Source organism: Nannobrachium achirus (genome assembly GCF_963921795.1).
Source record: "Nannobrachium achirus genome assembly, chromosome: 7".
Lineage (NCBI taxonomy): Eukaryota > Metazoa > Chordata > Actinopteri > Myctophiformes > Myctophidae > Nannobrachium > Nannobrachium achirus.
This window is the reverse complement of record NC_137816.1, coordinates 43,664,966-43,676,928: the sequence shown is the minus strand read 5'-3', so window position 1 is coordinate 43,676,928 and position 11,963 is coordinate 43,664,966. Positions and strand designations below refer to the sequence as shown.

The following is an 11,963-nucleotide window of genomic DNA, read 5'->3' as shown; positions in this document are numbered from 1 at the left end:
ACAACTCCACCATTGCGCGCGAACAATAAACAACACGCATTTACTTCCGGGTCAACGTGCTGTGCAACACGCAGCAAAGGATCAGGCACTGTTGTCTTCCGCCATCTGGTGGTGAATAAAGATTAGACCGGTTTTGAGTGAGTCAGACTCTATTGTTTTGGGTAGAAGCCTTATCTCCTTGTTTTTTAATGCCCCAAACCTATGGAAGCGAATAGCTGACATAAATCAAATGAAATGGTAAATTCGAAAATTAAATTGAAATAAAATAAATGCTTTTTTAATCTTCAGGAAATTCCTTCATCATACCACAGTGTCACACAAAAGTAGCACAAATATAACACATAGGCCTATATAGCCTATAGGCATAGCCTATTATAGGCTATATATATAGACCTATATATATATATATATATATATATATATATATATATATATATATATCGTTGTTGTCGGGTGAAAACCTTCTATGTCTAAAACCGTTCGTTTTGCATTATCATTTTAAAAATGATTTAAACTAGTGAAAACAGCCGATCTACAAGCACACAACGCCTCGCACCGTGAGCGTTGTGTGCTTGTAGATCGGCTGTTTTCACTACTTTTGCGCGACGGCCTTGTATGATGACGCAGGGCTTTACTTTGGGAAAGAACGTACACATTTGAAACTTGGAGATACGAGGTCTCTGCCCGACAGTGACGATATATATAGCTATATATATATATATATATATATAGAGAGAGAGAGAGAGAGAGACTGAAACTGAAACAAAAATAAAGGCTGTAATTATTCACATATTTCCACTGCATGTTAAATATTTCTCTAAACAAGACTCACTGTGAGCTTGTAGATCTGCTGTTTTTCGAGTAGCCAACACATACATGGATTAACTACTTTCACTGGGGACCCCCTGGAACCCCCCCAAAGGACCCATTGGGGCACTTTGTGAATCCTGTCTTTCTTGTCCTTACTCTCAACAAAATGGAGCATGCTCCAAATTAGTCTAATAATTAGTAATCTGTTCCTCGACATGACTGTGGCGAAATAAGGGGTGCAGTCCAAGTCATCAGTCAACCAGAAATCTTCCATCTTCGGCTTCTTGACAATACCCAGCAGGAAAACGAGGCAGAGGAACTTTTTCATCTCCACCAGGTCAGTGGGTTTCCACCGATGGCCCCTTCCCTGAGGTTTATCAGCTGGGATGCGTTTTATTATGCAATCCTGTGCATACAGAATGGTCTCATTGACGAAATCAATCAAAACCTACAGCAGAAAAATGAAAATAAAATCAAACACAAGTTTGAAGTGAGCGGTGGTGCATTTGTGTGTGTGCACGCACGTGTAGATAAATAGATGACATAAAAGTTCCATTTTATTCACCTCCTCCTCCGACAGAGCTGTAAAAAGTCCACTGACTTTGAGGACTGGAGATCTGCGGCAGCACCTTTGACCCCAGGGTCTGCAGTGAATGGGAATTCTTCAGGCTCCCAGCCCAAAGGCCCCATGTTCCTCCACTCAGAAACTGTAGCTGCACCTGGAAAATATACAAATGTATTTGTATAGTTAGTTTTCACCAAACACACAGCAGAAAAATATAAATCAGATAAAGTAATTTAGTGTGTTTAGCATTTCAGGGTTGCGTGTGTGTGCGTGTACAAAATAAATACATTTATTATTCAAGTGCAGGCACAGTGCTATTTTGATTTTGTACATTGTTTTAGCTAAATGTTCGTCGCCAATTTTTTTCAGTGACGAAAACTAAATTAAAACTAAACAAAAACTAAGCTACTGTATGATGTCATTTGGGGTATTTTGTATCAAGAAACATTTTGATATTAATGGTTGCTCATCTGTCTTTGTGTTATGACACTGTACAATTATAGACCTATAGCTACAGGCCTAGAAACACATTGCACCTGTTGAGTCACTGTTTCATCACCCCTGGACCAGATGTCATCAGTGATAAACACACGCCTTATCACCTTTGTTGCTTGAAGCATTGAAGATTGCACTCTCCTCTCCCACAGTAACCAGTAAGACGCCTAAGGGCAGAGGGCGAGGTCGCGCAGGACGGAATTCGCACAGGACATGAATTCATGATTAATATATCGGACCAGTTACCCATATATGGAGATCTCTGATAATCCATGTATATGGGGATATGGGCATATTGTTTGGATCGGCGGTTGTAGAAAAAAAAAGTGGTTTCCTACAACTGTACATTGTGCAGAAGTACAGTAACGGAAGGGGAAGCAGCTAAGAAAAAGGCGAAAATCTGAGCTATCCGTGAGCAAAAGTCTGTAGAACCAACCGTGTGCTGTGCGACCCCAGACATGCTTACTTGGTTACTCGTTATGTGAAAGTCCTATCTGATATCATACATACCGGTACAACCCCTTTTATACCTATATGGAGATCCCTGTCTGTAGAACCAACTGTGTGCTATGAGACCCCAGACATGTGTCTGTGTGTTTCAGTCTCTCAGTCCTTGTCCCCTTTTATGGGCATATTGGTTGGATCGGCGGTTCTACTGACACATTTTGTTTTATACAACTGTACATCAGGGATCTCCATATATGGGCATACAAGGGATAAGTACGAAATGTGATGTCACAATGTGATGTCACAATGGCAACAATGTGACAACAGCTATAGACTATAGACATTTAGGGCGTTACAGAAGGACGTACAGACAAGATGTGACGGTTCTCATTGTTAACCTACGGTCACAAAAAGGAAAAGAAAAAACACATATTGGCCATGTATACACTTTATTAATTTTACACTCAGTGTCAGGGACCTCAGTAGCGTGTGGATTTAGATTTTCTTTTAGATTTATTTTTTTAATTATTGTTTTAATTCTAAGCTTAATTTTTTTTTTTAACATTCTAAGTAATATTCGGATATAGAGTATTTGTTGACAGTCCTACTAATCAATGATAAAAATGACATAAAATACAATACCAATTGGTATTATTAAAGGGGAGATATAATGGACTGAAGTCAAGTTTCCTTACTTCTTTTGTACGGTTTATGTAAACTGTATGATGTCATTTGGGGTATTTTGTATTAAGAAACATTTTGATATAATGGTTGCTGTAAACAGGTATATTCCCAATTAAACAGCATGAGAACAGCAAAAGTTATTCCAATATACAAAAATGGAGATAGACATACAGACCCATTTCCCTGCTTCCGCAGTTTTCAAAAATCCTAGAAAAAAGTATTTGTGCAGTGTGCTGTATGTGTATGTATGTATATGAGTGTTTTGAATATTTCACTGCATGACAATGAATCTAGAAGATATGAAAGTTTAATCTTTTTAATTATATTACAGAAGAAAATAACTTTTACACAATATTATATATTTTTTAGATGGCTCTGTATAAATTCCAGATTCCTTAGTGTGACATCATCTATAGGCAGCTGCACACACACACACACACACACACACACACACACACACACACACACACACACACACACACACACACACACACACACACACACACACACACACACACACACACACACACACACAGTGTTGTTTTTAATTAATTCAGCTCTTAGGAGAGATTGAAACATGACAATAACACCAATTAAATATCACATGGGTCAATGCCTCGCTAAATCAGCCGTGCTAATTAAGGTGTTTATTTGACAAGATTGAGACACACAGGCACACACACGCACACACACACGTACGCGTCTGCGCGCAGACACACACACTTTGTGTTTTACATACACAGCAACAAGATTACGTAAAGCCATGAAGGTGGCACAAGACATGGCATAGCACTGTGTATAAAACTTAACAACTGGACAACAAGTTTAGAGAGGGTGGGGGTCAGACAGAGGAGGACAGTCATGAGGGCGTCTGCAGACACACTCCTGCTTTCATACATGTACTTGACCTTGATATTGTTCTCTTCATTCTCTGCTCTGTCTTCCTCAGCTTCCTCTTCTTGTGAGTTAGAGGAACAGTTTCATCTCAATATATTTCACAAGGCTGGAGACTTTGTTCTGGGCGGTTTGTTTGCCTTACACAACAAATACCTACCCCCGGATTTGAACTTCATCTCCAAACAACTGGAACCCAATTGCAAGGAGTGAGTATCACAAATGCAAATATAGTAAGTTGGTAGATACTTGTATAGAAAGGCCTAAGGAACAGGGGTCGCAAATTAGCCTCGGAAACACAACGTACAATGCAACAGTTTCATTTATATAACATTTTTATTCTAAGTATTTATATATCTTTTTTACAAATATAAGTGTACTGTTGTGTGCTAGTTTGTACATTACAGCGTTCAGGTTTGCTCAGACCATGATGTTTGCCATCGCAGAGATCAACGGAAACCCCAGTCTGCTGCCCAACGTGACTCTGGGCTATGAGATCCATGACACCTGTTTCAGGGTGAGAGGTGCTCTCAATGCAGCGATGTCATTGGTTGCCGGGAGAGAGGAGCGGTTTCAATTGGACAAGAGCTGCGTGCAGAGTGGGACCCCCCCGGTGCTGGGGATGGTGGGCCCAGGTACCTCAACACTCTCTGTTGCAGTCTCTAGTGTGTTGGCTTTGTACAGAGTGCCCATGGTAAGTGAATGTTCATGGTAAGTAAGGTTGAATCGCCTTTTGCCAGCTCCAATTTGATGTGGTCAATATTGGTTATTGATTTACAGATAACCTGTGATAAACATTGTATGGTATTTTTTTACAGCTTGAAATACATAGATGTTATGATTGTTGTCAGGCAGAGTGCCTTTCTCTCCAATATTTCAACTTTCGCAATTAATTGCATTTTAATCGCACATCGTTATTTGACCTGAGAAGCATTTTTTTTCAAGTAAAACACATTTTGTTGTACGAGTGAATCAACGAGTGAGTTTTTTAAATCTAAATTTCGCATCCACTGGTCCAAGCAAAGCACTCTGATCGGCTACTTCTCCCTTTGCGTTTGTTGTCTCTTCTTGGTTGGTGCATCGCTATGATCGGTATGCCTGAAACTGAAGGTTCTGTGTTGCAAAAACTAAGTGCGATTAAAATAAAGTAAACATTTTTAATCGCGTTAATTTTCTGTAATTAATTAAATCGCAATTAATCAGTTAAAGTCCCAGCCTTAATATATATATATATATATATATATATATATATATATATATATATATTGGCATGCCACGATGCACTAAACTCACGATACGATTCGAATCACGATGCAAGGTTCATGATTCACGATTTCACAATTTTTTAACACAAAATTATTTTCCACAGAAATGACGAAAAATCTATTTTTGGTTTTATTTGTATTTCTCTTAACCCTCCCTCCCCCAAAGGCATTAATCTCACATGTATTTAACTACATTGCAAAAGTAGCACACTTTTCATGTAAAAGTACTTAATGTCTGTGCAACAACTGTAAACATGCTTTTTGTTTAGAACCTAGCTGTAGCTACTAAGGTTAACATGCAAAAAAAAAAAAAAAAAAAGCTTTGGCTTTGATGCCATCTTAGAATAGATAGACCTATTTCACAGTGCAGAAACATAATTGCCTTCCTTGTATAACGATGTGCCAGCGAGCAACACCTGGTCTCAGACACAGACTCTCCTCTGCAATGCAACTCTCTCTCCAAAGCTTATATGATGGAATATAATTAAGGATTGCTGTGACTATGGTTAGCTCACATTTCATACCAGACACACCATAATTCATTAGCTTCAATGGTTTCCAGTGGAAATAAGCTTAGTCTTTTCATGGATCTCCTTTTAGTAGACCTTGTACCAGTGAACTGTACCGTCATGAAACTGTACCTTTTCCTATGCAAACTTCTAATAAAGTCTTCAATCAATCAATCAATCAATCAAGCCCCCCCAAAAATATCTTTTGATATATAAATCGATTTGAATCGTGAGCCTTGAATCGCGATTCTAATCGATATTTTCATGAATATTTTCAACGATATACCAGGTCTATTACAGGTCAGATATACAGTACTTGTTTTGTATCTCTTACAGGTCAGTTTCTTTGCCAGATGCTCTTGTCTGAGCGACCGTCACCGGTTCCCCTCTTTCTTTAGAACAATCCCAAGTGGAGCCTTTGAGGTGAAACTATATAGAAAATAGATGTTATAGTTTTATTTTATTTTAGTTTGTCTTAGTTTTATTCTAACTTTTATGCTGCTAGTGTTGTTTTTTTGTGGGGTAGTCAGGGGCAAGATTCAACAAGGTCAGAATTGTAGATCTATAAGCTCACAACACATACCGGTAGCATTGCAATGAGTCGTGAGCCTGTAGATCTGCTACATATTGCTATGTTTGAATTCTTGAGAAAAACAAAAAACTTCAATCTGTATGGTAGAGTATGTTAATACAATATAACTTATACAATCTGTATGGTAGAGTATGTTAATACAATATAACTTATACAATCTGTATGGTAGAGTATAACAGTAACCTATACAATCTTTATGGTAGCGTATGTTTATAAAATATAACTTATACAATCTGTATGGTAGAGTATGTTAATACAATATAACCTATACAACCTGTATGGTAGCGTATGTTCATAAAATATAACTTGTACAATCTGTATGGTAGAGTATGTTAATACAATATAACGTATAGAACTGGGGTGGTTGTATTTTGTCTCTCTGCTCTTCTATTGAGACATTTAGATTGTGTCAAAGGTCACGTCTCACCTAGACACAGGGTCTGACACAAATGTATCCCCTGAGCAAGCAGGCAGGCTCTATTAGCTCAATGGTAAAATAAATGCAGCACTTGTGCAGGAAACCGGGTTCAAATCATGGGTAGAAGAGGAAAGTTCCATAGTGCAGCTTTGACTACTGTAATTACCCTGAATGCCAGAAGAGTCATCCCTTTTCAAAGTCATACCTTTTTTAAATTGGAGATGTCATCCCAGGGCACGGAATAGTCAACCTAGGGTTGGGAGAAGTCATCCCAGGACCAGAGAAAACCCACCCAGGAGAAAATTGGAAATCTCATCCCCCATTATATGAAATCCCGACCCGAATATTTTCGAGACACAGAGGGGAGACAGAGAGGGGGAGAGAGACGCGTGATTATGGATCCCACTGGGAAAGATGGATAACCACGCCCCCGGGCTCATTTTGAGCTTGTGATTGGCTGAACCGGACGTAGGGAGCGCTCCGTTGTAGTCACTTGGACCGCGCGAGGTGCACCAAACCCCAATTATCATGGCGTTTATCGTGCGCTTCATAAATATAACGATTGCATTCACCACGGCTTCGTAACTCGCGCGGCGCTCCGCCGGCCGCGCGGCCCTGGCCCGCTCTTCGCGGCCACTCGCGCCTGCGGCGCTCGGGGGCGAAGAGCAGGACCAAGGTCCGCTGGCCTTCGCGCCGCTTGCAATGTCGTGGACAATAACTGTGAAAAGCTGTAAATGAGTCACAGCAATGAAAGATGGGGAGAGAGAGAGGTTATAATATTTTCTCTTTCAAACAGAGAACGCCTAAACTTCTCTCTCCCTCTCAGTCTCCCCTCTGTGTCTCACACAGCTGCTGCGTGCTGGGAGAAAATATTCGGGTCGGGATTTCATATAATGGGGGATGAGATTTCCAATTTTCTTGATTTTCATGAGGTCGGGGATTCCCTATACTGGGGTTGACACTTCCAATTGTTTAGGTTGTGATTTCCTAGAATGGGGGTCGACACTTCCCGAGTGACTTTTCCGCGACTAAGGTCGACTTGAAAAGAGGTCGTCTTATCTGGCTACCATTACCCTTATCTAAACTAAGACATGTAGCATCCTACGAAGTGTATGGCTTCGATGTACATATTATTGATGTTTTGATTGTTTTGAATTTTATTGAATAGGTTCGTGGTCTACTTATGTTTTTTTGGATAACTATTTCTATGTATTTGATGTTCTTGTTTATTGTAAATTGCTCTGGATTAAGAGCGTCTGCTAAATGCTTGAATTGTAAATTGTCTAAATATACCTCTGTGCGTTGTCCAACCAGGTGCGATCTATCCTCCATATGATAAGGCGGTTTGGGTGGACTTGGGTAGGACTGGTGGTGGATGATGACGATGACGGCCACAGTATGGCCAGGATCCTGCGGTCAGAGCTGGGGCACTCTGGTCTGGGATGCCTGGCTTACGTGGAGCTCATGGTCCCCAGCTGGGCCGCCGTGTGGAGGATCGTCTCTGTGATGAAGGAATCCTCAGCTCGGGTGGTCCTTTTTTACGCACACTATCTGGCTAATGTTATGGAGGAGGTTGGGCTTTATGATCCACGTTCATTTTGGGATTCGTAATTATGATGTAATCTGAATTTAGATAATACAGTATTCAAGGCAAGCTTTTTTATTGTTCTTTTGTGTAAGCATCTTACACAGAAATGTTGTAAATATCTTACGATACATGTTCAAAATCGCTGGCTGTACGTCCGCTTGTAGTTGACGTACCTCGATAAAGCCATCGTGCCACCACCAATTGTGTTCAACCCGTTAGGTGATAAGGAAGAATGTGACAGGTCTACAGTGGCTGACCAGGAACCCGGCACGCACTCGATTCCAGAGGCCTTCCTACAGGCCCTACATGACAGGACACCTGGGCACCGCCGTCCGTCATGGGGAAATGCCAGGTCTGAGGGCCTTCCTGTTAAAAATACATCCTGACAATGACCCTGACAACACCGTGGTGAGTCTTTGGTTTCATTCAATATTCAAAGGTATAGGTATTTTCTATTTAACTAAAAGTTTGTTTCCCCCCCAAAAAAAACAATATTGTATCCTACCTTTAAGCTTAAACTGATGTCTGTTTTAAAGTAATTCATATGGTGTCACGGTGTGGTGTCTTCAGGTGAGGGAGTTTTGGGAGATGATGTTTGGGTGTAGGTTTTCGGATGTCGGTGCAGTAATGTGTACTGGACAAGAGGACCTGGCAAGAACATCCTTCTTGGATATGTCTAACCTGAGGGGAGAGTATAATGTGTACAAGGCTGTGTACACCCTGGCCCATGCCCTGCATGACATGTTGCAGTGTGTGCCAGGAAGAGGGCCTTTCACTGGGCACAGCTGTGCCAGTTTGCAGACAATACAGCCGTGGCAGGTATGATATGAATTCACACCCGCAAATATCACTTTTATATTGTTTTGTAATTACTGCAAGGATGTCATTAGCAGTGTGTATTATACACACTTTCTAGCTTTTGTATTACCTGGAAAAAGTCAACTTCAACACATCATCTGGGGATGATGTATCGTTTGATGATAGTGGAGATGCTTTACCGATCTTGGATGTCATGAACTGGGTGTGGCTCCCTGATGGAAGTTTAAAGGTTCAAAATGTAGGAGTGTTCAAGAAGTCAGCCTCCGGAGATGAAGAACTCATCCTTGATGAAGACAGAATCTTCTGGAACTTTGAAACCAAAAAGGTCACTTTGGCTATCTTAACTCTCTGATATTGATATTGAGCTGATGTGAATGTAATTTAGTTTACACTAGAATTGATTATTAGTGTGGTTGCCAGTAAGGCAACCAGACTATTGTTCTAGTCCGGAACAAACATAGCGTAAACATAGCCAATCAGGAAGCAGCATGGTACTATCTCGAAACTTGGCTTGAGTACTTAGATGGCCAATAGGGACGAGCAGTAATGATAAGCCCCACCCTCTCTGTCTTCCTATTGGCTGGGCTTTAAACAGCTATAACTCCAGTTTGCAGCATGGTACCGTCTCTAAACTTGGTGTGTGAACTAACACGGCCAATAGGGACTAGCTGTAATTGCATAAGCCCTGCCTCCTCTTTATTCCTATTGGCTGGGCTTTAAACATCCATAACTCCAGTTCCCAACATGTTACTGGTCTCAAACTCGGCTAACTGCTAATGCCAACCGCTACTTCTGCTAATGCTAATGCAAAAAAATGCTAATGCTAACAATTGCTTATGCTAACAAATGCTAATGCTAAAAATGTAAATGTTAATGCTAATGTAAAAAAAATCTAATGCTAATGATTATGTTAATGCTAAAAATGTTAATGCTAACACCAACCGCTACACAAGGTTGCACACACATAGCGAGCTGCAGGCACACTTAAAATTTCGTAGAAATGTTCTTTTCTAGTTGTCACTGTCCTCTTGCAGCCTCCTCGGTCAGTGTGCAGTGAGAGCTGTTCTCCTGGAACCCGTGTGGCCAGAAGGAAAGGAGAACCTGTCTGCTGCTTTGACTGCATTGCTTGTTCTGAGGGAGAGATCAGCAACAAGACTGGTACGTTTACATTATGTAGCTAAGTAGTGTAGTTTATCTTCAGACTGATGCTGTACTTGACTGTCCTTTCAACCCTGTACTCTTTGTCAGACTCTACAGAGTGCACCAGCTGTCCAGAGGACTTCTGGTCCAGTCCCCAGCGTGACCACTGTGTCCCTAAGCTCGTGGAGTTCCTCTCCTACCCTGAGCCCCTGGGTATCTCCTTGACAACCATCTCATTGCTAGGCACTCTTACCTGTACCAGCGTCCTGGGAATCTTCATCTATCATCGAGACACGCCCATGGTGCGCGCCAACAACTCAGAACTCAGCTTTCAACTTTTAGTATCTCTCAAGCTGTGTTTCCTGTGTTCTCTTCTGTTCATTGGTCGTCCCACACTCTGGACTTGTCAGCTGAGACATGCAGTGTTTGGGATCAGTTTTGTTCTTAGTGTCAGTTGTATCTTGGTAAAGACTATGGTGGTGTTGGCCGTGTTCAAGGCCTCCAAGCCTGGAGGTTCAGACATCATGAGGTTTTTCGGTGCCGTGCAGCAGAGAGGAACCGTTCTGACTCTTACTGCTATCCAGGGAATTATCTGCATAGTTTGGCTAGTATCTGCTTCACCAGCTCCCCATAAAAACATAGAATACCACAGTGATAGGATAGTCTATGAGTGTGATGTTGGATCAACAGTTGGTTTTGCAGTGTTGCTGGGTTATATTGGTTTACTGGCTCTCCTTAGCTTCATCCTCGCATTCTTGGCAAGGAATCTTCCAGACAACTTCAATGAAGCCAAGTTAATCACGTTCAGCATGTTGATCTTCTGTGCCGTGTGGATAGCCTTCATCCCGGCGTATGTCAGCTCTCCAGGCAAATACGCAGATGTAGTGGAGGTCTTTGCTATTTTGGCGTCTAGTTTTGGCCTTTTGTTGGCCCTTTTTGGACCAAAGTGTTATATAATGCTTTTGAAACCGGAGAGAAACACTAAGAAGTCCATCATGGGTCGAGGTGCCACCAAGACATAAAAGCAGAATGTCAATGATAATTCATGTTCTGTGTATTTCATAATAGGTTTAGCTTTATATATTGCTGATCACCTTGTTACAGTAGTTATTGATTGGGTTTTCTACCAGATATACCAAAATCCAGTCTAAAATAATTTATCTATTGTCTAATTTATCATGAAAAACGAATTGCAATTCTTCATTCTCTGTGGGTCAAAGCACTGCAAGGGGAAACTATGTAGAATGGGTTTATTATGTTAAAATATGTACTGTTTCGCTTTTATTGTTGGCATCATTAAAGCCTCTGCTGGTTTCATTTTCTGGTTTCATTTAACACAATGAAACCAGAGACCTTAAAAAAAAGAAAGAAAAAAAAACATGGTTAAAATACTAAACTGTGTTGAAGGCCATCCGTGAGGGTTTTTCTAAAGCTTGTTTAAAACTCCAGGTCCAACTCTAATAGTAGGGCTGAAGAGAGGCTCCACCAGCACCCGAAACCTGTCTTTTTAGGACCCTTGTTGTGTCTATGATTTCTGCTTGTTGCCGTGGTCAACTAATGTCCCATGGGGTTCATTTTTAATGATTTCTTGCACCTACCCATTCACTTATACAGGAAAAAAGACCCCCCAAAACAATCTTCTTCAAAGGTGTGATGTCACGCACCAACGTTTAACATTATGATACAGTGTATGGTCAGAGATCTCACGTCGAGTAAACAGGTCTCTGTTTACTATGT

At 40.9% G+C, this 11,963-nt stretch overlaps 1 protein-coding gene across 4 annotated transcripts; it reads left to right on the top strand.

Annotated features, from left to right (window-relative positions):
- Window positions 1–3,903: 3,903 nt before the first annotated feature.
- LOC308287871 (vomeronasal type-2 receptor 26-like) lies at window positions 3,904–11,295 on the top strand. 4 transcript variants are annotated; one of them, XM_080729192.1, is made up of 6 exons: window positions 3,904–4,104; window positions 4,342–4,589; window positions 6,006–6,092; window positions 7,994–8,675; window positions 10,121–10,244; window positions 10,335–11,295. In XM_080729192.1, the coding sequence occupies exons 4-6, from the start codon at window positions 8,574–8,576 to the stop codon at window positions 11,246–11,248; spliced, it is 1,140 nt and encodes a 379-aa protein (XP_080585318.1). In that variant the 5' UTR covers window positions 3,904–4,104; window positions 4,342–4,589; window positions 6,006–6,092; window positions 7,994–8,573; the 3' UTR covers window positions 11,249–11,295. The 4 variants fall into 4 exon arrangements, with proteins under 4 accessions (XP_080585318.1, XP_080585317.1, XP_080585316.1 ...); XM_080729191.1 differs by having other exon boundaries at window positions 4,289–4,530; XM_080729190.1 differs by having other exon boundaries at window positions 4,289–4,589.
- The last annotated feature ends 668 nt before the right edge of the window (window positions 11,296–11,963 follow it).